Here is a 27,377-nt window from a genome sequence, read left to right as displayed (position 1 = left end):
CGGTCAAGGGCTTTCTTGTACTACATCTTTCCTTGTGTCAGAGCAGAGTCCTGGATGCCACGAGGTGAGTGCTGAGCAGAGCAGCATTGTGGCTCCCATGGATCTCCTGGTCACACTCCTGCTCACACAGCCCAGGGGGTTCAGGACAGTCCTCAGGGTCTGGGCACATTGGGCTTCTATTCTCATGGGGTCACTGCAGGAGCCCCTTTCCCTGGCCCTGCTCTGGGGCTGCTGCTTGCCAGGGGCTGAGGGAGGTGTCAGCACTCAGGGCTGGGGGGTCCCAGTCAGCTGCCATCAAGGGCTCTGGGTGGACACGTGTCACCCTGCCCAGCTGTGTCCTGCAGCAGTTCAGCCACTGCCCTTCCTCAGCTGCTCCTGGACAGCCCTTTGAGACACTCAGCCCATACCCGCTGCCTCTCTTCCTGCTCTGTGTCTCCCTGGGCTCTCTCTCCCCAAAAACATTCCCAGGAAGGCCTGGGCACAGACAGGGAATGAGCAGGGCAAGGGGGAGATGCACGGGCTGGGGGCCTGTGTGGGTGTGTTTAACCCAGTCAGCACTGAGCACCGAGCAGCTCTGCTCTAGATCCACTGTCCCAGTGGGATGGGGGAGAACTGGGAGAGCAAGAGAGTGGGATACCCTGGGTTTGAGATCAGGGGAAAACAAAAAAGAGGAAAAACAAAGGGACTGGAAGGTCATCACACACCGCCTTGCACCACCAGGTTGACGCTCAGGCATTCTCCAAAGGATGGATACTTTGGAAAGTCTTCCCACAGCCTTTCAGGTATCAATCATTGTGCCAATACGCATTGCACAAGCATCCCCAAAAATACTCTCAGAAACATCCCTGAGGATCCCCTCTCTCCCTGGACATCTTGGGAGAGCATCTGCAGGGGAAAGGATGACGCAGAGACATGAGCTGGGATGCAACAGAACTTTAATCAGTGAAAAGATGAAAATGAGGTCGGTCAGAGTGGGGAATCCAGCGCAGGAAGAACTAAGGGCAGACAACAGTGTGTGTCCATGGCTGTGGCAGAGATCCCATCTTCCTGATCCAGAGAGGGAACAGGGCCAGCAGGTCCTCCCCAGGCTGGTTCTGTGGGGCTGAGAGCCCACAGGAGCAGAAGGGAACAAGGACACAGGAGGGAAAGGAGAGAGTGGCAGAGGGCAGAGGCAGGGCTGGGCCGTGCTTGCCCAGAGCCCAGGCTGGCCCCGGCCTTCTGCAAGGGCTGCTGGGCTGGCTCAGCCGCTCTGGAAGCAGAAGCCGATGCTGCGTCCCCAGGGCGGTTCCATCCTGTGTGTCCCTGGGTTCCTTGCAGGGCCAGGGCCAGCAGCTTTAGCAGGGGAAGCAGCTCCTGCCACAGAGGCCACTGCCCAGGCCAGAGAGGCCAAAGCCCCCGGAGTTGATGGGCACTCCCTGAGAGCTGAGGATGCTGCCAACGGCAGCGGAGGTGGAGGATCCCACGGCGGTGTTCTGTGGGAAGGAGCTGAGGATGGGCCCGGGCAGGGTCACCACCACGGGGGAGGGCTGGATGGCCACGGTGGAGTCCTGGCACTGCCTGACACAGGGCTCATTGCAGCTGTTGGCCAGCGGGGTCGGGCCACAGGGCTGGCAGGGCCGGCACGGGGTGTAGCAGGACATGTCTGGGGCTGGAGCTGCACCTGGGACAGAGGGCAGGGGAAGCAGAGCAGGGCAGATGGGTGAGGAGCAGCCTCTCACCCCACCACAGGGGACCAAAGGCATGAACTGGAGGCAAGACCTGGGGGCTGTGTAGAGAGACCCACAGGCTTCTCCTTTTCACCAGAAGAGCCCTGCCAAGAGCAACCAAGGGAGATCCTGGCCTGGCCCAGAGCTCTGGAGACTCCTCAGACAAGCCCCAGCCTTTCCCCACGTTGCACCTTCTGCCCCCTTCCCTCACCCATGGTCAGAACCTTCATGGAACAAAGAAGCTGGTAAGGACTGAGAAATCCCCTGGGAGGAGGAGAAGGATGAGAAAAAGCTTCAGACTCACCTTGTTCCCAAGGAGATGGAGGCAAATGGAGTGGATGAGAGAGCAAGGACAAGGGCCTGCTTTTATACTGCTCTTGCACTGCCCCAGGCCCACAGTCACTGCACAGGGCAGTAATTTTCCAACAGACTCATCTCCAAAGCAAACTATCCCACCTAATGCCACAGGCTGTGTTTTGGTTTCTGTCCCTGCTGCCCTTTCATTTCCTCGTTGCTGACAGGCCCATTGGGTCCTGGAGATTCCTTTCATGTCCTGGGATGAGAAGCCCAAGGACTTCTCGTGCAGGAACTAATCCGTAGGGGCAGCAATCCAGGCTGAGGTGGAGCCCTGTGGTGTTGGGTACTTCCTCACTCCCTGAGGACTCTGTTGGCTCTTGGGACAGCACTTTCTTCCTCCCCCCTCTCCTCCCCGCACCAGGCCCTTTGGCTGCACACTTTGCACCCTGAGCTGGATGAGGCACTGGCCCCTTTTGCAGTTCACGCTCTCAGTCCCGTGGCTGCTCCCAATCCTGGGCAGTGCTGCCAATGCAGGGCAGGCTGAGGGCAATGGCCTTTGGGGCTGCCTGGAGCTGTGGGTCTGGGCACAGCCCAGTGCTTGAAAATGGTTTTCCAGGGGCCTGGAATGGAGCTGCCCTTGCTGGAGGGGAATTTGCCCCCGCATGGGACACAAGCCTGCAGACAGCACACACTCCTGGCTTGGCCCAACACCAAAAGGCCAACCCCGAATCAAAGCGTGACTCGCTGGGGTAGGGAGAGTCCATCCCAGGAAATTTGCCTACTGAAGGCATTCCTTTGCCCTCCTGGGCTGCGTCCCAGCTGCCTCCATGTCTGCAGGGCAGGAAGAGCATCACTGCTTGGCGTAGTGTGAGAGCTGGGTTTGTACTCGGGGCCCTTCTGAGCACATCCCCTCCCTGAGCATCCCCAGGTCTGTTCAGGGTCCTGCCAGGCCTCACTCCCTGCGGAGCTGGGGGAAGTTTCCTTGGCTCCCTAGTGGTGCTGGATTTGGTTTCAGGCTGAGGAGGCCCTTGGGGAATGGCAGGGGAGGTGTGCTGAAGCCCTAATGCCAGGAGGAGAGGTACCACCTCTGAACCAGGGAAGGGTCCCAGCCTGTAGGGAGTCATTTTCTACAACTCTTTCTTTCCCTCCACAGCACACTGGTGAGGGCTCCTCACTGCAGCACAGTCTTCTTGGCCAGGCAGGGGAGGCCTGTGTGTCTGTCCCCTTCCAACATCCAAGTCTCTCCTCACAGCTGACCCTACCCCACGGTCAGATCTCCCAGGAGGAGGTCTGTGGGCTCTAAGATCTGTAGTTCTGTCCCCAGTCCATCCTGATGCAAGAGGTTCTTCCTTTCCAGGTGCAGGACAGTTCCCCCTGTCTGATCTTGTTCTACTGTGGGGAAGATCGAGATGTTCCAAGGACTTTCAGGAGCTTGAATTCCTGACAGAAAGTCCTGACAGTAAAGAATAAGAACAAGAAGCCTTTGAGTATCTCCAGCTTTCCTGTATCCCTTGCCCTCAGGGAAGGTGCCCTGTTCACCACTGGGCCTGCCTTTGGCCAAGCCCCCCTTTGCTGATGACCTGCCTGGAGAAGACCACCTTGTTGCCCTCCATGTGCTTGGCCTGATTCAATCAGTGCCAGGTGGGCTTTGGCTTTCCTAACCCCACCCTGGATTCTCAGCCTGTCAAACCTCCTCCCCAGAGCAAAGGGCACCAAGAGGAAGAGCCCTGGAACCACTGGCACAGCCTGGCTGCCTGGAGATGCCACAGCTCGTGATGTGTGGGGAGAGGTGAGAGAGAGGGAAGAGAGAGAAGCGAGTGACATGTCCCCAAAACACAGCTTTTGGATGCTCTTCTGAACGTGTGCAGTGAGGGACAGACCTGGGCCTCTTCCTGCAAAGGTATTGCAAAGAGTTGCTTTTCACTGCCCCAAGACAACACCTCTGGCACTAAGGAGACAACTTCTACCTCCACTGACAGGATTCTGCCTGGGATATCCTTTGGCTTCCCAGCACAGGACATGAAAGGATCCTGCAAAGCAGGACAGGAATGCCAGAAATGAGGAAATGAAATGGCAGCGTAGATGGAAACAAAACCTGAATCTGTGCCATTGCACTGGATAGTTTGCTTTGGAGATGAGTCTGTTGGAAAATTACTGCCCTGGTGCAGCGACTGTGGGCCTGGGGCAGTGCAGGAGCAGTATAAAAGCAGGCTCTTCTCCCTACTCCCACATTCCCTCCACTCGCCTCCATCTCCTTGGGAACAAGGTGAGTTTGAAGCCCATTCTCCATTTTCTCCTCTGGCATTTCACAGCACAGACCTGGCACTTTGTCCCGTGGGGGGTCTTGGAAGTGCTTGTGGTGGGGGAGGGAAAGAAGGAGGGTGTGTAACTGCTGAGTCTTGGCCAAAGTGTCCCCACAGCTCTGGGCTAGTTGGGGCCCTTGCTGGGCTTGAGCTGCTGCTGGGCTTTGTCTGAGGGGAAGAACTTGTGAGCCTCCATCAACAACCTTCAGCTCTCCTTTCCAACTCAGGCCTTGGGTCCCCTGTGGTGGGGTGAGAGGCTGCTCCTCACCCATCTACCCTGCTCTGCTTCCCCTGCCCTCTGTCCCAGGTGCAGCTCCAGCCCCAGACATGTCCTGCTACACCCCGTGCCTGCCCTGCCAGCCCTGCGGCCCGACCCCGCTGGCCAACAGCTGCAATGAGCCCTGTGTCAGGCAGTGCCAGGACTCCAATGTCTTCATCCAGCCCTCCCCCGTGGTGGTGACCCTGCCCGGGCCCATCCTCAGCTCCTTCCCACAGAACACCGCCGTGGGATCCTCCACCTCCGCTGCCGTTGGCAGCATCCTCAGCTCTCAGGGAGTGCCCATCAACTCCGGGGGCTTTGGCCTCTCTGGCCTGGGCAGTGGCCTCTGTGGCAGGAGCTGCTTCCCCTGCTAAAGCTGCTCCCTGCTCTGGGCTCTCCCCTTGGATCCACCTCTCTTCCCTCCCTTGACTCATTAAATTCTGCTGCATCCCAGCCCACGCCTCCGTGTCATCCTTTCCCCTGCAGACACTCTCCCAAGGCACAGATGTTGCCCCAGGGGGTTTCTGGGAGGAGCTTCTTGGGGATGGTTTTGCACCATTTGTCAGGCTGGCCCCGAGTGAGCTCCGTCCTGTGTGGAGTGACCCTCTGGTGTCTGAATTTCTGCCTCTTTGCCTCAGGACACAATTACCCTCCACTGTCCACTGACAACCAGATGTTTGCACATCTTTTCCTTTTCCTCCCTAAGCTCCACTCTGTGACACAAGTTCTCAGCAGTGAATATCTTACTGACCTGACACAAGAACCAGCTTCCCATCAGACACCAGGAGAACCCTTCCTGACATTTTTCTGTCAATACATCAGTTACTCTGAGTTCCACCAAAACTCACCCTGAACACTCTCCATGATGGGCCACCTCCTTTTCCAGTATCCCACCACACTCATCATCATAAATTTCATCCTCTTATCCCATCTACATCTACTCTATTTCAATTAAAAACTGTTGCTCCTTATCCAATTGCTACAGGCCTCAGAAAAATATCTTTCTCTGACTTCCTTGTACATGCCCTTTACATATTCAAAGGCTGCAATAAGATCTCCACAGACCCTGCTCTTCTTCTGCCTGAAAAACTTGGACTCCCTCAGCCTTTCTCCATAGGTGTGATGTATCCATGTGATCGTTTTTGCAGCCCTTCTCTGGAACTGCTCTAACAGGTCCATGTCTCTTTTGATATGGGGACCCCAGACTGGACTAAAGGCTCCAGGGGAGGTCTAGCAAGAGCAGACCAGAAACAGAGAGTCCCCTCCCTTGACCTGCTGGCCATGTTTGTGTTGGTGCAGCCCAGGACATGACTGAATTTCTGGCCTGAAAGTGCACATTGCTGGCTCATGTCAAATACTTCAACCTCCATTTTCTCTGGTTCCTTCTCTGCAGTGCTGCTCTAAACCATTCACCTTCCAGTCCTGGCCTTGTTGAAGTTCCTGAGTCCCACACGGGACCATTCCTCAAGTCAGCCAAGATCCCTTAGATTGAAACACTTTCCTCAAGTGCAGCAGTGCAACCTTCAGCTTGGGTCATGCACAGCCTTGTTGAGGGTCCACCCAGTCCACTACCCATGTCATCGATGAACATACTAACAAATATGGTCCCAGTATTGACCCCTGAAGGACACCAGTCAGCACTGGTTTCCACTTGGACCCTGAGCCGGTGACTGTGCCCCTGGGGCACCGTCACTTGCAGGTGTGGAAGGAACCCATGACTCCAGCTGAGCCCCCGGCTGTCAGATCCATCCTTGCCCAGCCCAGTCCTCTGGGCCTCGCTGCTCATTCTGTGCAAGGGACGCGTGGCCGCTGCACAAGCTGGTTGAGCAGCCTGGGCTGTGGAAGGCTCTGGGAGGGCAGAAGCCCTCAAAGCCCCTGAGAATTGGATAGGAGGGGAGAGGAAGGGAAAGGAAAGAAGATACAGCAATTTATCTTGCCCTGGGTGCCATCATTCTGGGACAGGAGGCTCAAACCAAAAAAAGCCTCAGAGGACAAGAGGAGAGGGAATGGAGCACCAGTCTGTACTGGTGCTGGCTGGGATGGGGGTCACCGTCTTCAGAGCAGCCAATGTTGTTCTGTGCTTCACATGTGTGGCTAAACCAGTGCAGAGAACACACCAAAGCTTGAGCTATTGCTGCACAGGCCTTGCTCACCAGCAAGGCCATCTCTCTTTCTCACTCTGCATCCCCTGCAGTGCAGTCCAGGGGTGGACAAGCAGATGGAGGTGACACAGCCAGGACAGATGACCTCAGCTGACCAAAGGGCTATTCCATGTCATTCGGAGTCATAAAATCATCGAGACATGAAAAGACCTTTGAGATCAAGGAGTCCAACCATTAACCCAGCACTGCCAAGCTCAACACTAGACCCTACCCCCAGGTGTCCCATTTACACATCTTTTAAGTCCCTCCAGGGATGGTGACTCCACCACTGCCCTTGGCACATATCACACCACGCTCAGCAATAAAGCTCTGGGCATTTTCCCAATGGAGCCGTTCTTGGACACTGCCTGGGCACTGGGCTGCTGGTGCCAGGTACAGGGGGATTGCCTTTGAACCACTTGGGTTGCTCTCTTTTTCCCCATCTCTTCACAGATTGTCCTGATGTTGACCCCAGGATATCCCACTCTTTCCAGTTCTCCCCCATCCCTCTGGGTCAGTGGATCATGAGAAGAGCTGCTCTGTGCTTGGTGCTGCTCATAACACCACACAGGCCCACGGGCAGTGCTTGTCCTCCTTGCCCTCCTCCTTCCCTGTCTGTGCCCAGGGCTTCCTGGGACAGCTGATGGAGAGATGGAGGCAGGGAGAGATTTAAAGCAGGAAGAGAGGCAGCGGGTGTGGGCTGAGTGTCTCCAAGGGCTGCCCAGGAGCTCTCCAAAGCAGTGCAGTGACAGCAGCACAGGCTGCAGAGACTGGGAGCTGAGGGAGGGGGATGTCTGCAGGACACAGCAGGGCAGGCCGGAACATCTTCATCCCGAGTCCTGATCACAAACTGGCTTGGTACCAACCAGCCACGTCCCCACCCACACTGCCTCGGCCCCTGGCATGCACAGCCCCAAACAGGGGGTTGTGATACCTTCCTCTCTCCCCAAAGCTCAGGCGAATGAGGACAGTCTTGTAGGTTGAGACAAGAACAGTTTAATAATTGAAAATAAAATAAAAATACAGCAACAATGGTAAATGTTCGTAATAATGATAATAATAGGGGAAAACCGAGTGATGCACAATACAATTGCTCACCACCCTCTGACTGATGCCAGATCCCCCTTCCTGATAACTCCCCCAAGTTTATAGACCGGGCCTGATGTTCTATTTGTGGGATATTCCTTTGGTGAGATTGGATCACCTGTCCCAGCTCTGCTCCCTCTCAGTTTCTTTTGTCAACCTCATCACTGGCAGAGAAGGAGGCAAAAAAAAAAAAAAAAGACTTAAGATAAACAGGACTTATCAAAAACCCAAACCATCAGTGTGTTGTCAACACCGTTCTCCTTCTGAATCCAAAACACAGCACTAGAACAGATACTGAGAACAAATTAACTCCACCCAGCTGAAACCAGGACACAGGGCCAGAGAAAGGGGCTCCTGTAGTGCCCTCATGAGAACAGGAGCCACTGCCCCAACTGTGCCCAGACCCCGAGGACTGTCCTCAACCCCCTGGGCTGTGTGAGCAGGAGACCCAGGGGAGCCACGATGCTGCTCTGCCCAGCACTCGCCTGGTGGCATCAGCCGTGTTGAGGACAGGCTGGAATGCAAGAACAACCCTGAGCAAGGGGAGAAGTTCAGTGCAGGGTGTTTGGGATGATAAGGAGGCTGAGCACGTGACTCAGGCACCGGGACTGCTGAGTGTGGAAAGGAGAATGCTTTGGTCAGAGAGATAAAATCGTCCCTGGAGCAGCTGCAGCCAGTGAAGAGGATTGGTTCCTTCTATCCAGGCATGAGCAGGTTGAGAAGGTTGGAAAGCAGCAATAGCCCGATGGAGCACATTCAGACACTCTTGTCTTAAAAGTCAGTGAAACACCTTTCTCTAAAACTACCTCTCAAAACAACCCCTGAGCAACATCTCTCCACCTGGAAATCATACTGGAGAGCAGCTGCAGGGGAAAGGATGACACGGAGGCGTGGGCTGGGATGCAGCAGAATTTAATGAGTCAAGGGAGGGAAGAGAGGTGGATCCAAGGGGAGAGCCCAGAGCAGGGAGCAGCTTTAGCAGGGGAAGCAGCTCCTGCCACAGAGGCCACTGCCCAGGCCAGAGAGGCCAAAGCCCCCGGAGTTGATGGGCACTCCCTGAGAGCTGAGGATGCTGCCAACAGCAGCGGAGGTGGAGGATCCCACGGCGGTGTTCTGTGGGAAGGAGCTGAGGATGGGCCCGGGCAGGGTCACCACCACGGGGGAGGGCTGGATGACCACGGTGGAGTCCTGGCACTGCCTGACACAGGGCTCATTGCAGCTGTTGGCCAGCGGGGTCGGGCCGCAGGGCTGGCAGGGCAGGCACGGGGTGTAGCAGGACATGTCTGGGGCTGCAGCTGCACCTGGGACAGAGGGTGGGGGAGGCAGAGCACAGGGGTGAGTGAGGGGAGTCTCTTGGCCCACCATGACGAAAAAAAGACAAAAGAAGGAGAAGAGAGCACGAGGCTGCTTAGAGAGGCCCACCAGCATCACTTTCCCCTCAGCCCCTGAAGCCCCAAGAGAGACCAAGCTCAGGGACTTCTCCGTGTGGACTACGGCTCAGGAGACACCTCAGCCAAAACCCAGCCTCTCCCCGGGCACACCTTCTGCCCCCTTCCCTCTCCCATGACAGGCAGTTCTCAGAACCCAAATGAGACCAAAAGGACAGGATAGACTTAGAAACTCCAAAGGAGGAGGAAAAGAAAGGGCTTCAGATTCACCTGGATCCCAAGGAGCTGGAAGGGAGTGGAGTGAATGTGAGAGTGAGGAGAAGGTCCTGCTTTTATGCTGCTCCTGCCCTGCCCCAGGCCCACAGTCACGGCACAAGGACAGCAATTTTCCAGCACATTCACCTCCAAAGCAAAGCATCCCACCCAATGCCACAGGGTGTTCTGGTTTCCAGCAATGCTGCCACCCCATTTCCTCATTTCTGATGGGCTTGCTCTGTGCTGCAGCTTTTTTCATGTGCTGCCTTGACAGGCCTAAGGATCCCCTGGATCAGAACGTGTCCCTGCAGGCAGAAGATGTGCCCCCACGTGCTGGAGGGTCCCGTGCAGGCAGGGGATGTTGGCTCAGGGCACTGACCTGCAGGGAGAGGCCCAGCCCTGCCCTGCACTGCCCAGAGCAGCAGAGCACCCAAAGGCTCCTCTTCCCACAGCACATCCCACGGGCTTCTCTCTCCTCCCTCTCAGCTCACTCCAGTGCTCACTGGCCACTGCTGCTCCAGGCAAATGCTTTCCTCTCCCTCCCTCCTCACGCCCTTGGTTCACAGAGAACCTTTGCCAGGCTGTCTGAGTGTTCCAGGCTTGGGTCAGGAAAGCCAAAGCCCACCTGGAGTTGAATCAGCAAAGCCTGCGGAGGGAAACAAGATCTTCCCCACAGGGCAGCAGCCAAAGGGAGGCTTGAGCCAGGGCTGCCTGGGGCAGCTTCACTGCGTGCAGGGCTTGGAGGAAAGGGGCAGGTACTCCAGGGCTGCTGGGCCATGGTCTTTACTGGCAAGATTTGCTGTCTCAGGGTCAGGCTCCTGCTATTCCTCACAAGGTGTGGAGCAGGGAAGACTTCCCAGAGCAGAGCAGGCTCAGGTGTGGGAACCTTTAAACAGCCCTGCCAACATGAGTGTGTGTGACCTGGTGATGGGCACACGAGTGCTGGTGTCAGGGAGAGGCCTCCCTGAGCTCCCCTTTGGAAGTGCTGGCACTCAGGGAATGCAGCTGAGCACTGGGAGAAAGACAACGAGCATCCTGACTTCTGAAACGGGGCATGGCTGCAGGTCTCCAGGGGCTGGCAGGAGGGACACAAAGTCCAGCTGGCAGACACTCCCCGCTGGGGCTCCACAGGCTCCAGGCTGGGGCCAGCAGTGTTTAACCCCCTTGTGCAAAGTCCTGCAGGGCTGGAGGGACAAACTCCTGCCCCACCCTGGGCTGGGGCTGAGGGGCAGCCACAGAGCTTTGCACCAGAGGACGTGGGTCCTGGGGGGCACCAGGACACAGCCTTGAGCCCTGGTGGAAATGGCATCCAACAGCATCCTGGGTGGCCTTAGGACAGGGTTTGCCATCAGCCTGTGGAATGGGATCCCTCTTCTCTGCTCCACGGTGCTCAGGAAACAGCTGCCACCAAGAGCAGCTGCCCGGTGTGAGAGAGGCACAGACATACTGGTACCAGTCCAGCAAAGGGCCTCAGAGGGAGTGACTGGAGCCCCTGGGACAGGAGGGGCTGCCCGAGGTGGGCTTGTCCCTCTGGAGGAGAGAGGGCATCTGGGCACACTTCCCAGGAATGGGAAAAAGAGCTGCTGGAAGGGAGTCCAGAACTCAGAGCCAGACTCTCCTGAGTCCTATCCAGTGGAGATGGGAATCTGGTAAAGGGGATGCTAAGGAGGTACCCGTGAAGCAGAAAAAAGGTCGAAAAACCGGCAGCACCTTTGGCACTTCAAGAGGTCAAAGTTCATGAAAGGTCCAGGCAAAACAAAGGAAAACGAGAGGAGACACTGATGGGGGGGAGGAAATGGACACAGAGGCCTCATCTTTCTGGTCAAAGAGACCAGGCTGTGGAGGGGAGTTCTCCTGGATGCTCAGGAGATGAAAGAAGGGGTTTTTCAAAGCACCTGCCCACTGGCTGGGACTCATCCCTGGCTCCCAGTCTCTGTGTCTTCTGCTGGGCATTGGCCCTTTCCCACAACCCAGAAGCTTCCTCAGCCTAGAGAACAACCCAACCCAGCACCACTGGACAGGCAGGAAAACCTTCTTCATGTCCCCAACACGTGAGAGCTGCAGGGAAACTGCAGTTCCACGTGCCTGGGGATGCTCAGGGAGGGGACGTGCCCAGAAGGGCCCCGGGTACAAACCCAGTTCTCACACTACACCAAGCAGTGATGCTCTTCCTGCCCTGCAGACATGGAGGCAGCTGGGACGCAGCCCAGGAGGGCAAAGGAATGCCTTCAGTAGGCAAATTTTCTGGGATGGACTCTCCCTACCCCTGGCGAGTCACGCTTTGATTCGGGGTTGGCCTTTTGGTGTTGGGCCAAGCCAGGAGTGTGTGCTGTCTGCAGGCTTGTGTCCCATGCGGGGGCAAATTCCCCCCCCAGCAAGGGCAGCTCCATGAGAAAATCGGTGCTTGGCAGCACTTCCAAAGGTCAGGAGTGTCTCAGGACTGACAGTGTGTATTGGAAAAGTGTCCTGTGCTTGTGTGTCATCCAGGTCAGGGTGCAAAGCCTTCAACTAAAGTGCATTGTGGGGTGAGGAGAGAGGGAGGAAGAAGGCACTGTCCTTAGATCCAAGGTAGTGTGGAGGTACCCAACAGCACAGGGTTCTACTTGACACTTGATTCCTGCCCATAATCATTGAATTATTGAATCAGAGACAAAATATGACTGGAAAAGACTCTTAAGATCATTGAGTCCAACCATTGCTCATGTTCCTGCAACAAAAATCCTTGAGTTTCTTGTACCACTACATAAAAGGAATCTCCATCACCCGGTGGAAATGTCAGAAATGAGGAAATTAAATGGAAACATTGACAGAAGCCAAAACACACCCTGTGGCATTAGGTGGGATATTTTGCTTTGGAGGTGAGTCTGTTGGAAAATTACTGCCCTGTGCAGTGACTGTGGGCCTGGGGCAGTGCAGGGGAAGTATAAAAGCAGGCCCTTGTCCTCACTCTCATCCACTCCTCTCAACTCCATCTCCTTGGCAGTAAGGTATGTTTGGAGAGCTTTCTCCTCCTCTTGGTCCTTGTGCTGCATTTCAAAGGACGTACATTATCACTGTCTGGGTACTGGGACTTCTTACCGTGGGTGAGGGAAGGAGGCAGAAGATGTGGCATAGGGAGAGACTGGGGTTTGTGTGAGGTGTCTCTTGAGCTACCGGTTAGGTGGGGATCTCCATGGACTTCATCATGACTTGAGGAGTCTTTTGGGTTGAGCAAAAGAGGGTCAATCTAATGGTGGGGTGACAGGCTGCTTCTCACCCATCTACCCTGCTCTACCTCCCCCACCCTCTGTCCCAGGTGCAGCTCCAGCCCCAGACATGTCCTGCTACACCCCATGCCTGCCCTGCCAGCCCTGCGGCCCGACCCCGCTGGCCAACAGCTGCAATGAGCCCTGTGTCAGGCAGTGCCAGGACTCCACCGTGGTCATCCAGCCCTCCCCCGTGGTGGTGACCCTGCCCGGGCCCATCCTCAGCTCCTTCCCACAGAACACCGCCGTGGGATCCTCCACCTCCGCTGCCGTTGGCAGCATCCTCAGCTCTCAGGGAGTGCCCATCAACTCCGGGGGCTTTGGCCTCTCTGGCCTGGGCAGTGGCCTCTGTGGCAGGAGCTGCTTCCCCTGCTAAAGCTGCTCCCTGCTCTGGGCTCTCCCCTTGGATCCACCTCTCTTCCCTCCCTTGACTCATTAAATTCTGCTGCATCCCAGCCCACGCCTCCGTGTCATCCTTTCCCCTGCAGACACTCTCCCAAGGCACAGATGTTGCCCCAGGGGGTTTCTGGGAGGAGCTTCTTGGGGATGGTTTTGCACCATTTGTCAGGCTGGCCCCGAGTGAGCTCCGTCCTGTGTGGAGTGACCCTCTGGTGTCTGAATTTCTGCCTCTTTGCCTCAGGACACAATTACCCTCCACTGTCCACTGACAACCAGATGTTTGCACATCTTTTCCTTTTCCTCCCTAAGCTCCGCTCCATGACACAAGTTCTCAGCATTGAATGTCTTACTGACCCGACACAGGCACCAGCTTCTCCTCAGACTGCAGGAGAACCTTCCCTAATCACAGGATTCTCAAAGAGAACCACACAGTGCAGGGGCTGCCTTCTCACACACCCACGGGATCATGGAATCATCGATTGATTTTTGTTGGCAGAGACCATTAAAGGCCATCCAATCCAACCCTCCTGCCATGGGCAGGGATATCTCAATTCCATCTCCCCCATTTCAGTTTAAAACCATTGTTGCTTGTCCTGTCGCTACAGGTCTCCATATAATTAATGTCTCTCTCCAACTTCCTTATACACCCCCTTGACATATTGGAAGGCCACATTAAGATCTTCCCAAAGCTGCTCTTCTCCTGCCTTAAAAGCCTCAGCTCCTTCAGCCTTTCTCCATAGCAGGGTTGGTTTATCTGTGTGATCATTTTTGCAGCCCTTCTCTGCAGGACAGCTCTCCATCCATCCACCCCGCTGTCTCTGTTGATATTGAGGATTGTCTCAAAGTAGTTGCAGGACCTTGGACTTGTTGAAGTTTCCAAGTTCCACCTGGGATCATTCCTCTAGTCTCCCAACATCCCTCTGGATTGGAACCCTTTCCTCAGGTGTAGCTATTGCTCCCCTCACCTTGGGGTCATTGCTGAGAATCACAGGATCATTAAGGTTGGAAAAAACCTTCAAGATCACCATGTCCATCCCTTGACCCAAAACCCCTAAGCCAAATAAACCATATCACAAAGGGCTATGAGGGTGCACCCAGTCCCACTATCTATGTCATGGGTGAACATACCAAACAGCATTGGTTCCAGGATGGACCCCTGGAGGACACCAGTCATCACTGGTTTCCACTCAGACCTTGATCCCTTGACCCGAAACGCCGCACATTCAGCCAAAATGCCCCTTGGCCTCAGTGCTTGTGCTGTAGAAGGGACATGTGGGCACTGTGACATTGGTTGAGAAGCCTGGGCTCTGGAAGGCCTTGGGAGAACAGAAGCCCAATAAACTCCTGGGAAGACCACAGGAGCAGAAAGGAAAAGATTGGAGAAGCATCTGTTCCTCTTCCCCCGGCTGCCATCGCTCTGTGGGAGGGGCTCAAGCACAAAATGGCTTCAGAGGACAACAGGAGAGGGAATGAGGGAACCAGGATATGCTGGCACTGGCTGGGATTGAGGTCACTGTCTTCAGAGCAGACAGGACAGATGACCTCAGCTGACCAAAGGGCTATTCTCTGTCATGGAATCACAGAATCACAGAATCTTTATGTTGGAGAATCTCTCTAAGATCAAGGAGTCCAACCATTAACCCAGCACTGCCAAGCTCAACACTAGACCCTACCCCCAGGTGTCCCATTTACACATCTTTTAAGTCCCTCCAGGGACGGTGACTCCACCACTGCCCTTGGCACATATCACACCACGCTCAGCAATAAAGCTCTGGGCATTTTCCCAATGGAGCCGTTCTTGGACACTGCCTGGGCACTGGGCTGCTGGTGCCAGGTACAGGGGGATTGCCTTTGAACCACTTTTTTTTTTTCTCTTTTGGCCCATTCCTTCTTAAACTGTCCTGAACTTTGACCCAGGGTATCTCACTCTCCTGCTCTCCCAGTTCTCCCCCATCCCACTGGGACAGTGGATCTAGAGCAGAGCTGCTCGGTGCTCAGTGCTGACTGGGTTAAACACACCCACACAGGCCCCCAGCCCGTGCATCTCCCCCTTGCCCTGCTCATTCCCTGTCTGTGCCCAGGCCTTCCTGGGGGAGCCTGAGGACCTGGAACTTCCTGAGTGTAGGTAAAAAAAATCTTTAGGGGGAGACTGAAAATCATTTTTCTCATAGTTATAGTCACTGGAGAGCATCTTGTCATGCTCTCCAGCCCCAGATAAGTAGAGAAGGTTAAAAAACAGAGTTACCTAACACGTGACTAAGAATACTCAAAGTCAGCCTGTATTAACACCCAACAGAGGCTGAGCACAACCAACCCCAACAAGCCCCTCCCAAAACCAGCCCCAAGCAGCGAGTCTCTTTCTGGGCAAGTCAGGAGAGGATTTGAAGGTGAAATGATGGGACAAAGACATGGATTGCAATGCAGAAAATCTTTAATAAGTCAAACCAGGAAAATTATTATGATCCAAGTAGAGGTCCCAGTACAAGGAGCACCGGAGAAAAACAACACCAGAGTCATTGCAGTGGACACCAAACCAGGTGTCCACCTTACTGATCCAGAGAGGGAACAGGGCCAGCAGGTCCTCCCCAGGCTGGTTCTGTGGGGCTGAGAGCCCACAGGAGCACAAGGGAACAAGGACACAGGAGGGAAAGGAGAGAGTGGCAGAGGGCAGAGGCAGGGCTGGGCCGTGCTTGCCCAGAGCCCAGGCTGGACCTTTCCTTCTGCAAGGGCTGCTGGGCTGGCTCAGCCGCTCTGGAAGCAGAAGCCGATGCTGCGTCCCCAGGGCGGTTCCATCCTGTGTGTCCCTGGGTTCCTTGCCAGGGCCAGGGCCAGCAGCTTTAGCAGGGGAAGCAGCTCCTGCCACAGAGGCCACTGCCCAGGCCAGAGAGGCCAAAGCCCCCGGAGTTGATGGGCACTCCCTGAGAGCTGAGGATGCTGCCAACGGCAGCGGAGGTGGAGGATCCCACGGCGGTGTTCTGTGGGAAGGAGCTGAGGATGGGCCCGGGCAGGGTCACCACCACGGGGGAGGGCTGGATGAAGACATTGGAGTCCTGGCACTGCCTGACACAGGGCTCATTGCAGCTGTTGGCCAGCGGGGTCGGGCCGCAGGGCTGGCAGGGCAGGCACGGGGTGTAGCAGGACATGTCTGGGGCTGCAGCTGCACCTGGGACAGAGGGCAGGGGAAGCAGAGCAGGGTAGATGGGTGAGGAGCAGCCTCTCACCCCACCACAGGGGACCCAAGGCCTGAGTTGGAAAGGAGAGCTGAAGGTTGTTGATGGAGGCTCACAAGTTCTTCCCCTCAGACAAAGCCCAGCAGCAGCTCAAGCCCAGCAAGGGCCCCAACTAGCCCAGAGCTGTGGGGACACTTTGGCCAAGACTCAGCAGTTACACACCCTCCTTCTTTCCCTCCCCCACCACAAGCACTTCCAAGACCCCCCACGGGACAAAGTGCCAGGTCTGTGCTGTGAAATGCCAGAGGAGAAAATGGAGAATGGGCTTCAAACTCACCTTGTTCCCAAGGAGATGGAGGCGAGTGGAGGGAATGTGGGAGTAGGGAGAAGAGCCTGCTTTTATACTGCTCCTGCACTGCCCCAGGCCCACAGTCGCTGCACCAGGGCAGTAATTTTCCAACAGACTCATCTCCAAAGCAAACTATCCAGTGCAATGGCACAGATTCAGGTTTTGTTTCCATCTACGCTGCCATTTCATTTCCTCATTTCTGGCATTCCTGTCCTGCTTTGCAGGATCCTTTCATGTCCTGTGCTGGGAAGCCAAAGGATATCCCAGGCAGAATCCTGTCAGTGGAGGTAGAAGTTGTCTCCTTAGTGCCAGAGGTGTTGTCTTGGGGCAGTGAAAAGCAACTCTTTGCAATACCTTTGCAGGAAGAGGCCCAGGTCTGTCCCTCACTGCACACGTTCAGAAGAGCATCCAAAAGCTGTGTTTTGGGGACATGTCACTCGCTTCTCTCTCTTCCCTCTCTCTCACCTCTCCCCACACATCACGAGCTGTGGCATCTCCAGGCAGCCAGGCTGTGCCAGTGGTTCCAGGGCTCTTCCTCTTGGTGCCCTTTGCTCTGGGGAGGAGGTTTGACAGGCTGAGAATCCAGGGTGGGGTTAGGAAAGCCAAAGCCCACCTGGCACTGATTGAATCAGGCCAAGCACATGGAGGGCAACAAGGTGGTCTTCTCCAGGCAGGTCATCAGCAAAGGGGGGCTTGGCCAAAGGCAGGCCCAGTGGTGAACAGGGCACCTTCCCTGAGGGCAAGGGATACAGGAAAGCTGGAGATACTCAAAGGCTTCTTGTTCTTATTCTTTACTGTCAGGACTTTCTGTCAGGAATTCAAGCTCCTGAAAGTCCTTGGAACATCTCGATCTTCCCCACAGTAGAACAAGATCAGACAGGGGGAACTGTCCTGCACCTGGAAAGGAAGAACCTCTTGCATCAGGATGGACTGGGGACAGAACTACAGATCTTAGAGCCCACAGACCTCCTCCTGGGAGATCTGACCGTGGGGTAGGGTCAGCTGTGAGGAGAGACTTGGATGTTGGAAGGGGACAGACACACAGGCCTCCCCTGCCTGGCCAAGAAGACTGTGCTGCAGTGAGGAGCCCTCACCAGTGTGCTGTGGAGGGAAAGAAAGAGTTGTAGAAAATGACTCCCTACAGGCTGGGACCCTTCCCTGGTTCAGAGGTGGTACCTCTCCTCCTGGCATTAGGGCTTCAGCACACCTCCCCTGCCATTCCCCAAGGGCCTCCTCAGCCTGAAACCAAATCCAGCACCACTAGGGAGCCAAGGAAACTTCCCCCAGCTCCGCAGGGAGTGAGGCCTGGCAGGACCCTGAACAGACCTGGGGATGCTCAGGGAGGGGATGTGCTCAGAAGGGCCCCGAGTACAAACCCAGCTCTCACACTACGCCAAGCAGTGATGCTCTTCCTGCCCTGCAGACATGGAGGCAGCTGGGACGCAGCCCAGGAGGGCAAAGGAATGCCTTCAGTAGGCAAATTTCCTGGGATGGACTCTCCCTACCCCAGCGAGTCACGCTTTGATTCGGGGTTGGCCTTTTGGTGTTGGGCCAAGCCAGGAGTGTGTGCTGTCTGCAGGCTTGTGTCCCATGCGGGGGCAAATTCCCCTCCAGCAAGGGCAGCTCCATTCCAGGCCCCTGGAAAACCATTTTCAAGCACTGGGCTGTGCCCAGACCCACAGCTCCAGGCAGCCCCAAAGGCCATTGCCCTCAGCCTGCCCTGCATTGGCAGCACTGCCCAGGATTGGGAGCAGCCACGGGACTGAGAGCGTGAACTGCAAAAGGGGCCAGTGCCTCATCCAGCTCAGGGTGCAAAGTGTGCAGCCAAAGGGCCTGGTGCGGGGAGGAGAGGGGGGAGGAAGAAAGTGCTGTCCCAAGAGCCAACAGAGTCCTCAGGGAGTGAGGAAGTACCCAACACCACAGGGCTCCACCTCAGCCTGGATTGCTGCCCCTACGGATTAGTTCCTGCACGAGAAGTCCTTGGGCTTCTCATCCCAGGACATGAAAGGAATCTCCAGGACCCAATGGGCCTGTCAGCAACGAGGAAATGAAAGGGCAGCAGGGACAGAAACCAAAACACAGCCTGTGGCATTAGGTGGGATAGTTTGCTTTGGAGATGAGTCTGTTGGAAAATTACTGCCCTGTGCAGTGACTGTGGGCCTGGGGCAGTGCAAGAGCAGTATAAAAGCAGGCCCTTGTCCTTGCTCTCTCATCCACTCCATTTGCCTCCATCTCCTTGGGAACAAGGTGAGTCTGAAGCTTTTTCTCATCCTTCTCCTCCTCCCAGGGGATTTCTCAGTCCTTACCAGCTTCTTTGTTCCATGAAGGTTCTGACCATGGGTGAGGGAAGGGGGCAGAAGGTGCAACGTGGGGAAAGGCTGGGGCTTGTCTGAGGAGTCTCCAGAGCTCTGGGCCAGGCCAGGATCTCCCTTGGTTGCTCTTGGCAGGGCTCTTCTGGTGAAAAGGAGAAGCCTGTGGGTCTCTCTACACAGCCCCCAGGTCTTGCCTCCAGTTCATGCCTTTGGTCCCCTGTAGTGGGGTGAGAGGCTGCTCCTCACCCATCTGCCCTGCTCTGCTTCCCCTGCCCTCTGTCCCAGGTGCAGCTCCAGCCCCAGACATGTCCTGCTACACCCCGTGCCGGCCCTGCCAGCCCTGCGGCCCGACCCCGCTGGCCAACAGCTGCAATGAGCCCTGTGTCAGGCAGTGCCAGGACTCCACCGTGGCCATCCAGCCCTCCCCCGTGGTGGTGACCCTGCCCGGGCCCATCCTCAGCTCCTTCCCACAGAACACCGCCGTGGGATCCTCCACCTCCGCTGCCGTTGGCAGCATCCTCAGCTCTCAGGGAGTGCCCATCAACTCCGGGGGCTTTGGCCTCTCTGGCCTGGGCAGTGGCCTCTGTGGCAGGAGCTGCTTCCCCTGCTAAAGCTGCTGGCCCTGGCCCTGCAAGGAACCCAGGGACACACAGGATGGAACCGCCCTGGGGACGCAGCATCGGCTTCTGCTTCCAGAGCGGCTGAGCCAGCCCAGCAGCCCTTGCAGAAGGCCGGGGCCAGCCTGGGCTCTGGGCAAGCACGGCCCAGCCCTGCCTCTGCCCTCTGCCACTCTCTCCTTTCCCTCCTGTGTCCTTGTTCCCTTCTGCTCCTGTGGGCTCTCAGCCCCACAGAACCAGCCTGGGGAGGACCTGCTGGCCCTGTTCCCTCTCTGGATCAGGAAGATGGGATCTCTGCCACAGCCATGGACACACACTGTTGTCTGCCCTTAGTTCTTCCTGCGCTGGATTCCCCACTCTGACCGACCTCATTTTCATCTTTTCACTGATTAAAGTTCTGTTGCATCCCAGCTCATGTCTCTGCGTCATCCTTTCCCCTGCAGATGCTCTCCCAAGATGTCCAGGGAGAGAGGGGATCCTCAGGGATGTTTCTGAGAGTATTTTTGGGGATGCTTGTGCAATGCGTATTGGCACAATGATTGATACCTGAAAGGCTGTGGGAAGACTTTCCAAAGTATCCATCCTTTGGAGAATGCCTGAGCGTCAACCTGGTGGTGCAAGGCGGTGTGTGATGACCTTCCAGTCCCTTTGTTTTTCCTCTTTTTTGTTTTCCCCTGATCTCAAACCCAGGGTATCCCACTCTCTTGCTCTCCCAGTTCTCCCCCATCCCACTGGGACAGTGGATCTAGAGCAGAGCTGCTCGGTGCTCAGTGCTGACTGGGTTAAACACACCCACACAGGCCCCCAGCCCGTGCATCTCCCCCTTGCCCTGCTCATTCCCTGTCTGTGCCCAGGCCTTCCTGGGAATGTTTTTGGGGAGAGAGAGCCCAGGGAGACACAGAGCAGGAAGAGAGGCAGCGGGTATGGGCTGAGTGTCTCAAAGGGCTGTCCAGGAGCAGCTGAGGAAGGGCAGTGGCTGAACTGCTGCAGGACACAGCTGGGCAGGGTGACACGTGTCCACCCAGAGCCCTTGATGGCAGCTGACTGGGACCCCCCAGCCCTGAGTGCTGACACCTCCCTCAGCCCCTGGCAAGCAGCAGCCCCAGAGCAGGGCCAGGGAAAGGGGCTCCTGCAGTGACCCCATGAGAATAGAAGCCCAATGTGCCCAGACCCTGAGGACTGTCCTGAACCCCCTGGGCTGTGTGAGCAGGAGTGTGACCAGGAGATCCATGGGAGCCACAATGCTGCTCTGCTCAGCACTCACCTCGTGGCATCCAGGACTCTGCTCTGACACAAGGAAAGATGTAGTACAAGAAAGCCCTTGACCGAGGGAGTTCAGCAGAGGATTTCCAGGATTGTGAGGAGCTGGAGCACCTCCCTGAGTAGGGCATGCTGAGGGTATGAGACTTGCTGAGTGTGAAGGGGAGGCTTTAGTGGGAGACTTGAGAGCAGATTTGGAGTAGCTCTGGTGAGGTGCCTCAGAAGACAGATCCAGGCTCAACACTGTGCCAGTGCATGGCTGGAGGACTAGAGACACTGGACTCACACTGAAAGATGAGAGGCTGGGGCTAAATAGATGGAAAATGTTCTTCATCGAGGGGAGGATGAAGCAGTGGAATAATTGCTTGGGAAGGTTGTGCAGTTGCCCTCCTTGGATGGTCATGATGCCAATTTGTGCCCCAAAAAAGGCGCGGAAGAACTGCTCAGAGACAGAATTTTCAGTCTATAAGCAGGAGGTATTTATTTATGGCCGGGGAGCGGCCGGGGAGCAGCCAAGTCGCCCTGGACAGCCTACTCCAACGAGAAACTTACAATTTGAGCTTTTTATACACTTTTTGCCAAGCAATTACATCACATATTATGAATATTCATTACATTGCAACATCTGCTTTTAATATTCATAACAGGCGGAGTTGAGGCGGAGTTAGAGGTGTGGTCTTTAATTTGGGGAGCACTTCGGTGGTAGTTCCGTTCTTCATCATGAACCTGCTTTCCTCACCATCATCATCCTCTTAAACTTTTGAACCATCCCTAATTTGTGTAGTTTCCTTGTGCATTTGGCAGGGATTTCCAGTGTCTGGCAGAAGTTCCTGATTTCTTGGCTTGTCCCTTTTCTTATCTCCCTTTGTTTTCTTCCATATGTCCTTTTTTGTGTGTGCTAGCATTTCTAGTTCTCTCCGTTCATGCCCATGTTCCCTCATGTCAGAGTGTCCTGTATCCTAGTGGATTTATTGCCTCCGCTGTTTCCTAATACTGAGCTCTATGTGCTTTGCTGAAAGCCTGCATTTGTGCTTAACTCTCTCTAATCCTTACATTGCTTTACTAAATTCACTTCTCAGGTGTTACCTGGCTTCAGTCATGGCTGACTGAGCTGGGAACAAGGGGTTGGGCCCAATGATCTCTGCAGGTTCTTTCCACCCTGACTATGGTATGATCCTACGGACCCTGGGCCAGCCTGTGCCTCTGCCCACTGGGGTAAGGCCAGCAATGAGGAAGGCGGGCTCCGCTTCACGGTGAGGACACAGGCAGTGTGAGGACCTCTGTGGAATGCTTCATTGAGGGAAACAAAGGATTGCAAAAAACATCCCTGCACCAACTTAAAGACCACAAACCTGTGGCCTCCAGCTCTTGGGACAAAGTCTTCCTGAAGATGGTGTGGTGGTATGTTCCTGTTTTCGTGCTTTTATTTCCACCTCACCCCACAACTCTGAACCTCAATGCTATTGCTAGGACAGGATCTCCTGGGCTTTCCTGGGAAGGTATTCCCTCTGTCTTGTCAATAACACATTCATTCCTCCTCCCTCGGACTGCTTGTGTTACAGGGATGAGCTTACCAAGGCAAAAGACAAGGTGAACACAACAAAGCAGACGTTAGACATTGAACTTCACTGGTCACTCCATCCCCAAATAGACAGAGACCTTTAGAAACCAGCAAGTACACACAATTCCTGACTGAGTAGCCTCACTGCAAAACCACGTTGACAAACACTGCACAGCCTTTTCCAACAACCCCCTCCCAGAACCACTCCTAGACAACACCATTTCCCCTGGGCATGTTGGGAGAATGTCTTCAGGGGAAAGGATGACACAGAGACATGAGCTGGGATGCAGCAGAAGTTTATTGAGTTAAAAGAGGGAAAAAAGGTTGCTCTGAGTGGAGACCTCAGTTCAGGGAGCACCAGGGGTAGAGAATCTCTCTCCCTTGGATCTGGCAGACATCCCACCAGGAGTCCATGGGAGAGTGCAGTGAGCCCTTTTCAGACACTCTCAGTTGCAGGTGAGGAAGGTGTCTACTACTCCTGTTCCTCCCAGCTCTGTTGATCCTCTGCCCATAAATTTCCTCTTGACCTCAGTGGACTGTGTATGGAACAGCTGTGGGGTACTCCTGGGACTGGTTGAAAAACTTGGGCTGTGCTAGGCCCTGGAATAGCAGCAACCCCACAGGTTCTTGAGGAGGGGATGAAAGTGGATTCCTCCTGCTCTGGATGCTGCTGTGCCAGCATGGTGAGAAAGGATCAGGCATAAAATACCTTTTGTTCCTTAAGCTGATTCTGTTCTTGTTGCTATCAGAGAGCACTGGTAAGTCTTCAGTTATCTGCTGGAATTAAATTAGGTAAATTTCTGGCCACAGCCAGGAAAATCTTGGTTTGTAACTTCTAACTAAAACAGTGGGAAACCTTCTAGTGTGTCTTCTTCCCCTACAGAAAAACAGGGGTTGAAGGTCTGTGCCTTTTGTTCACATCCACGAAACTCCTCATTTGAAGCCAGTTCCCAGAAAGGACCATTGCCTTGAGGAGAGGTGGGTTGTGCTGGTCACGGAGGAGAGAACAAACAACTAGAGCCCAAATCTGACGAGGAGCAGCTGAGGGAGCTGGGGGGGCTCAGCCTGGAGAAAAGGAGGCTCAGGGGGGACCTTATGGCTCTGCAACTCCCTGACAGGAGGGGGAAGCCAGGGGGGGTCGGGCTCTGCCCCCAGGGAACAAGGGACAGGGTGAGTGAAAATGGCCTTAAGTTGTGCCAGAGGAGGTTCACGTTGGATATTGGGGAAAACTTCTTCACTGAAAGGGTGGTCAAACACGGGAACAGACTGGCCAGAGCAGTGCTGGAGTCACCATGCCTGGAAGTGTTCAAAGAATATGTGGATGTGGCACTTGGGGACGTGGGTTAGTGCTGCACTTGGCAGTGCTGGGGGAATGGTTGGACTCAACGGCCCCAGAGGTGGTTTTTCCCGCCTTAGCAATTCTGTGATTCTGTGAAGTAGAGGCAGAATCATGAGCTCAATCCTTGGTGTCCCAAAGCAGAGTCTCAGGCACGAGATTTACAAAAATAAATACTTCAACAGAGTGGTACAACAGCAGGTCAGCTCGAGCTGGTGCCTCTGTCACCCAGAACAAAGAAATGCCCAGGCAACGATGCCCTTATGGCTTGTGCACCTGCCCCTCGACGCGTTCTCTTGGTCCAGTTTTTGGTCTTGGGTCTTCTAACACCTTGTTGAGGTCTTTTTCCTTGCCCATGCAGGCAGGAGCTGCTCTGATCTCACAGAGTTGCAGCCTCTGCAGGAGGCTGAACCCTCCTATCTCCTGCTTTGGCTTCTGCTGCTCCTGGAACGAGAACAGCCCCAGACACGGGATAAACACGACTGAGCACCCAAACCATCAGTGTGTTATTGTTGTAAAATGTGGGACATGTAAAATTTTCTTAAGAGAGGATGTTCTGTAGTGTTTGATCTTTGTAATACTTTCGAGCCTAATCAACAAGAAGGGAGATTTAATCCAAGAAACAGAGGGAAGTCAACAAGCTCCAAGTGATGTCCGGGTGTTAGAAAAATTATTTGTTGTTAGAGTTGCCTTGTTAAGGTTTAGGGCAGGACATGCTTCAGTGATCTCAGACTTAGGGGGAGGTTAACAAAGCTTGGGAAGAAGGACGTACCACTGATAGTGGGCACAAAGAATGCAGGATTTACATCCCACAGAAATTTGGCAGAACTCCCAAGATAAAGAAGAAACGAATAAAGCCAACTCAGCAACTGTGCTAAGATCAACTCCAGCTGGGTAAAGGGTAATTCTGGCAGGGGCAGATCCTGACCACCTACCCAAGAAACCCACCAACCCAAAAGCACAAGAATGAGAGAATCATTAAGCAATAAATGATAGAACAGTAATTAATAAGAGAACTATGTAACTTGTAGCCAATGAACACTAATTCCTTTGTTTTCTAAAATGTATAAACAGTAGTTTATACATTTTAGCAACAGATAGTTGCTGTGCTTGATTTGTGGGATACCACTGAGCACCCAGGCTTAGGCAGCTCTGAAATAAATAATCAGTGTTTCTCTGGAGTGTGTACTTATTGGCACAAATCCAGCGTGCAACAAGTCCAATTTTTGTGGGCAACATTATCAATGTCCTTCTCATACCAACACCAAAGCACAGCGCTGTGCCAGCTACTGGGAAATTACTGAGGGAATCAACTCCACTCCAGCCAAAATAAATTGTCTTATGAGGAGCAGCCAAGGGAGCTGGCTTTGTTTAGTCTGGACAGGAGGAGGCTCAGGGAGGACCTTCTCACTCTCTAAAACTCCCTGACGTCCCTGACGGGCCATTGTAGTGAGGGGGTTCAGTCTTCTACCGTGCCGGCAAGTGAGAGGACCATGGCAAATGGCCTTAAGCTGAGACGGCAGATTCACACTAGATATTAGAAAAAACATGTTTTCGCTGTTCAGGAGGTCAGGCTCATGATTAGGTTGCCCAGGGAGGTGGTGGGGTCACCATTCCTGGAGGTGTTCAAGAGGTGTCTGGCTGATGTGGTTTAGGGGTTACAGTGGCAGTACTGGGTGGACAGTTGTGTTGGAAATGATATCGCTTTCCTAAAATTTTAATTAATGGTAGTAGTTAGCTGGGTTCTTTTTTTTTTTTTTTTTTTTTTTTTTTCTTACAGACTCTTGTCAATTTGATCTTTAAATCACCGAAGCTTTGAGTTTCTCTGAACTAGCACTGATAAGCTCCAATAAATGAAGCTTGAGGGAGTTGAGGATTGAACATCTGGGGGCTTAAATTTATGGTCCTTCAAAGACGAAAGATACAAGGACTCCCTGAAACAACATCTCAGCCTTGGCCATATTGATCACCATAACTGGTCTACTCTGGCCTCCAATCGGGAGGCCTGGAGACACCCCATCTATAACGCTGCTGTCTCCTTCGAGAACACACGCAGGATCACCCTTGAGGAAAAAAGGTAACGCAGAAAGAACCGTGTATTGCAGAATACACCATCTAAGGAGTCTTTCTGCTGTGCCTTTTGCAATCGGATTTGTCTGTCACGTATTGGCCTCATAAGCCACCAGCGTGCCTGTAGCAAATGTGGATAGAGCCTTCCCAAATCTTCGTTCGCGAAGCCTAGCCATGCTAATGCCTTCAAAGACGTGTTGGAGTAACCAGAAGGTACAGAGGGGATTAGCAAAGATATTATACCCTGAGAGTTGGAGACTGTCTAAGGAAGAATGATAAGAGGACCAAAGAATGTTGACCAAATTAGCCAGTGAATGATAGAATACTAATTAAATTATGAGAATTGTGCAAATTAGGACCAATGAAAGTTAATTTGTTTGCTAAAATGTATAAATACGTGAAAAGTCTTGAAAGGGATCTATGTGACTGGGATGATTCACTACCTATCTCTGGCCAGAATAAAGTAATGTCTGGCTCACTAACACTTCAGAGGTAGTGTTGGAGGGTTGAATTTCTTCCTGACAACTTTCATAGAATCATAGAATCACAGAATCAGCTGGGTTGGAAAGGACTCTGAGATCATCAAGCCCAACCCGTGATCCACAACCACTGTGGTTCCCAGCCCATGGCACTGATGCCACATCCAGTCTCATCTTAAAAACCTCCAGGGACGGAGAATCCACTACTTCCCTGGGCAGCCCATTCCAGTGTCTGATTACCCTTTCTGTAAAGAATTTCTTCCTAATATCCAACGTAAACCTCCCCTGGCACAGCTTAAGACTGAGCCCTCTTGTCCTACTGCTGCTTCCTGGGAGAAGAGACTGACCCCTACCTGGCTACAACCTTCTGTCAGGTCTCCCTTGATCCTTCTCCTCTCCAGCCTCAACACCCCCAGCTCCCTCAGCCTTTCCTCACAGCACTTGTGCTCCAGTCCCTTCCCCAGCCTCGTTGCTCTTTGGATCTGCTCCAGGACCTCAATATCCTTCCTGAGCTGAGGGGCCCAGAACTGGACACAGCACTCCAGGGGTGGCCTCACCACCTGAGTCCAGGGGCAGAATCACTTCCCTGCTCCTGCTGCCACACTGTTCCTGAGCCAGGCCGGGATCCATTGGCTTTCTTGTCCCCCTGGGCACACTCTGGCTCCTGTTCAGCTTCCTGTCCATCCCCACTCCCAGCTCCCTTCCTGCCTGGCTGCTCTCCAGCCACTCTGTCCCAGCCTGGAGCTGCAGGGGGTTGTTGTGGCCAAAGGGCAGGACCCGGCACTTGGCCTGGTTGAACCTCATCCCTTTGGAATCAGCCCAACTCTCCAGCCTGTGCAGGTCCCTCTGCAGAGCCCTCCTGCCTTCCAGCAGATCAACACTCCCCCCCAGCTTGGTGTCTTCTGCAAATTTGCTGATGGTTCACTCCATCCCCTCATCTAAATCATCAATAAAGACATTAAACAGAACTGGGCCCAACACTGATCCCTGGGGGACACCACTAGCGACCGGATGATGGTGACAGCCAGACTGGCTGATCTTAAAGGTCTCTTCCAACCTTGATGATTTTGACTCAAAGGACGTCCAGGGTCAGTTCACAGCCAGCTCCTGAGCCTGCAGCTGGTCCAGTTAAAAACAACAGCAC

General features: G+C 54.3%; 6 protein-coding genes across 7 annotated transcripts; 3 read left to right on the top strand and 3 right to left on the bottom strand.

The window, feature by feature from the left end:
• Positions 1 to 931: 931 nt before the first annotated feature.
• LOC113983100 (feather keratin 1-like) lies at positions 932 to 24,611 on the bottom strand. 2 transcript variants are annotated; one of them, XM_039384020.1, is made up of 2 exons: positions 23,961 to 24,611; positions 932 to 1,660 (listed from the first exon to the last, which is right to left on the bottom strand). In XM_039384020.1, the coding sequence occupies exon 2, from the start codon at positions 1,638 to 1,640 to the stop codon at positions 1,335 to 1,337; it is 306 nt and encodes a 101-aa protein (XP_039239954.1). In that variant the 5' UTR covers positions 1,641 to 1,660; positions 23,961 to 24,611; the 3' UTR covers positions 932 to 1,334. The 2 variants fall into 2 exon arrangements, 1 of the variants encoding a protein (XP_039239954.1); XR_005564564.1 differs by lacking the exon at positions 932 to 1,660 and adding an exon at positions 22,629 to 23,125.
• On the top strand, positions 4,604 to 5,033 carry LOC120323751 (feather keratin 1-like). The gene has a single exon (XM_039384021.1). The coding sequence runs from the start codon at positions 4,634 to 4,636 to the stop codon at positions 4,937 to 4,939; it is 306 nt and encodes a 101-aa protein (XP_039239955.1). The 5' UTR covers positions 4,604 to 4,633; the 3' UTR covers positions 4,940 to 5,033.
• Positions 8,674 to 9,100, bottom strand: LOC113983103 (feather keratin 1-like). The gene has a single exon (XM_027711892.2). It carries the CDS (start codon positions 9,071 to 9,073, stop codon positions 8,768 to 8,770), a length of 306 nt encoding a protein of 101 aa, XP_027567693.1. The 5' UTR covers positions 9,074 to 9,100; the 3' UTR covers positions 8,674 to 8,767.
• LOC113983101 (feather keratin 1-like) lies at positions 12,724 to 13,150 on the top strand. The gene has a single exon (XM_027711888.2). The coding sequence runs from the start codon at positions 12,751 to 12,753 to the stop codon at positions 13,054 to 13,056; it is 306 nt and encodes a 101-aa protein (XP_027567689.1). The 5' UTR covers positions 12,724 to 12,750; the 3' UTR covers positions 13,057 to 13,150.
• Positions 15,802 to 16,252, bottom strand: LOC113983102 (feather keratin 1-like). The gene has a single exon (XM_027711890.2). It carries the CDS (start codon positions 16,220 to 16,222, stop codon positions 15,917 to 15,919), a length of 306 nt encoding a protein of 101 aa, XP_027567691.1. The 5' UTR covers positions 16,223 to 16,252; the 3' UTR covers positions 15,802 to 15,916.
• LOC113983099 (feather keratin 1-like) lies at positions 19,186 to 19,924 on the top strand. Its single transcript, XM_027711885.2, has one exon. It carries the CDS (start codon positions 19,216 to 19,218, stop codon positions 19,519 to 19,521), a length of 306 nt encoding a protein of 101 aa, XP_027567686.1. The 5' UTR covers positions 19,186 to 19,215; the 3' UTR covers positions 19,522 to 19,924.
• Positions 24,612 to 27,377: the final 2,766 nt, after the last annotated feature.

Source organism: Pipra filicauda, unplaced genomic scaffold, assembly GCF_003945595.2.
Source record: "Pipra filicauda isolate LSUMZ 115617 unplaced genomic scaffold, ASM394559v2 scaffold336_size1087642_pilon, whole genome shotgun sequence".
NCBI classification, from domain to species: domain Eukaryota; kingdom Metazoa; phylum Chordata; class Aves; order Passeriformes; family Pipridae; genus Pipra; species Pipra filicauda.
This window is presented reverse-complemented; position numbering and strand designations above follow the sequence as displayed.

What these genes read in the sequence shown, in the direction of transcription:
- LOC113983100 (XM_039384020.1), bottom strand. Translation starts at nt 1,640, where the DNA reads ATGTCCTGCTACACCCCGTGCCGGCCCTGCCAGCCCTGTGGCCCGACC.
- LOC120323751 (XM_039384021.1), top strand. Translation starts at nt 4,634, where the DNA reads ATGTCCTGCTACACCCCGTGCCTGCCCTGCCAGCCCTGCGGCCCGACC.
- LOC113983103 (XM_027711892.2), bottom strand. Translation starts at nt 9,073, where the DNA reads ATGTCCTGCTACACCCCGTGCCTGCCCTGCCAGCCCTGCGGCCCGACC.
- LOC113983101 (XM_027711888.2), top strand. Translation starts at nt 12,751, where the DNA reads ATGTCCTGCTACACCCCATGCCTGCCCTGCCAGCCCTGCGGCCCGACC.
- LOC113983102 (XM_027711890.2), bottom strand. Translation starts at nt 16,222, where the DNA reads ATGTCCTGCTACACCCCGTGCCTGCCCTGCCAGCCCTGCGGCCCGACC.
- LOC113983099 (XM_027711885.2), top strand. Translation starts at nt 19,216, where the DNA reads ATGTCCTGCTACACCCCGTGCCGGCCCTGCCAGCCCTGCGGCCCGACC.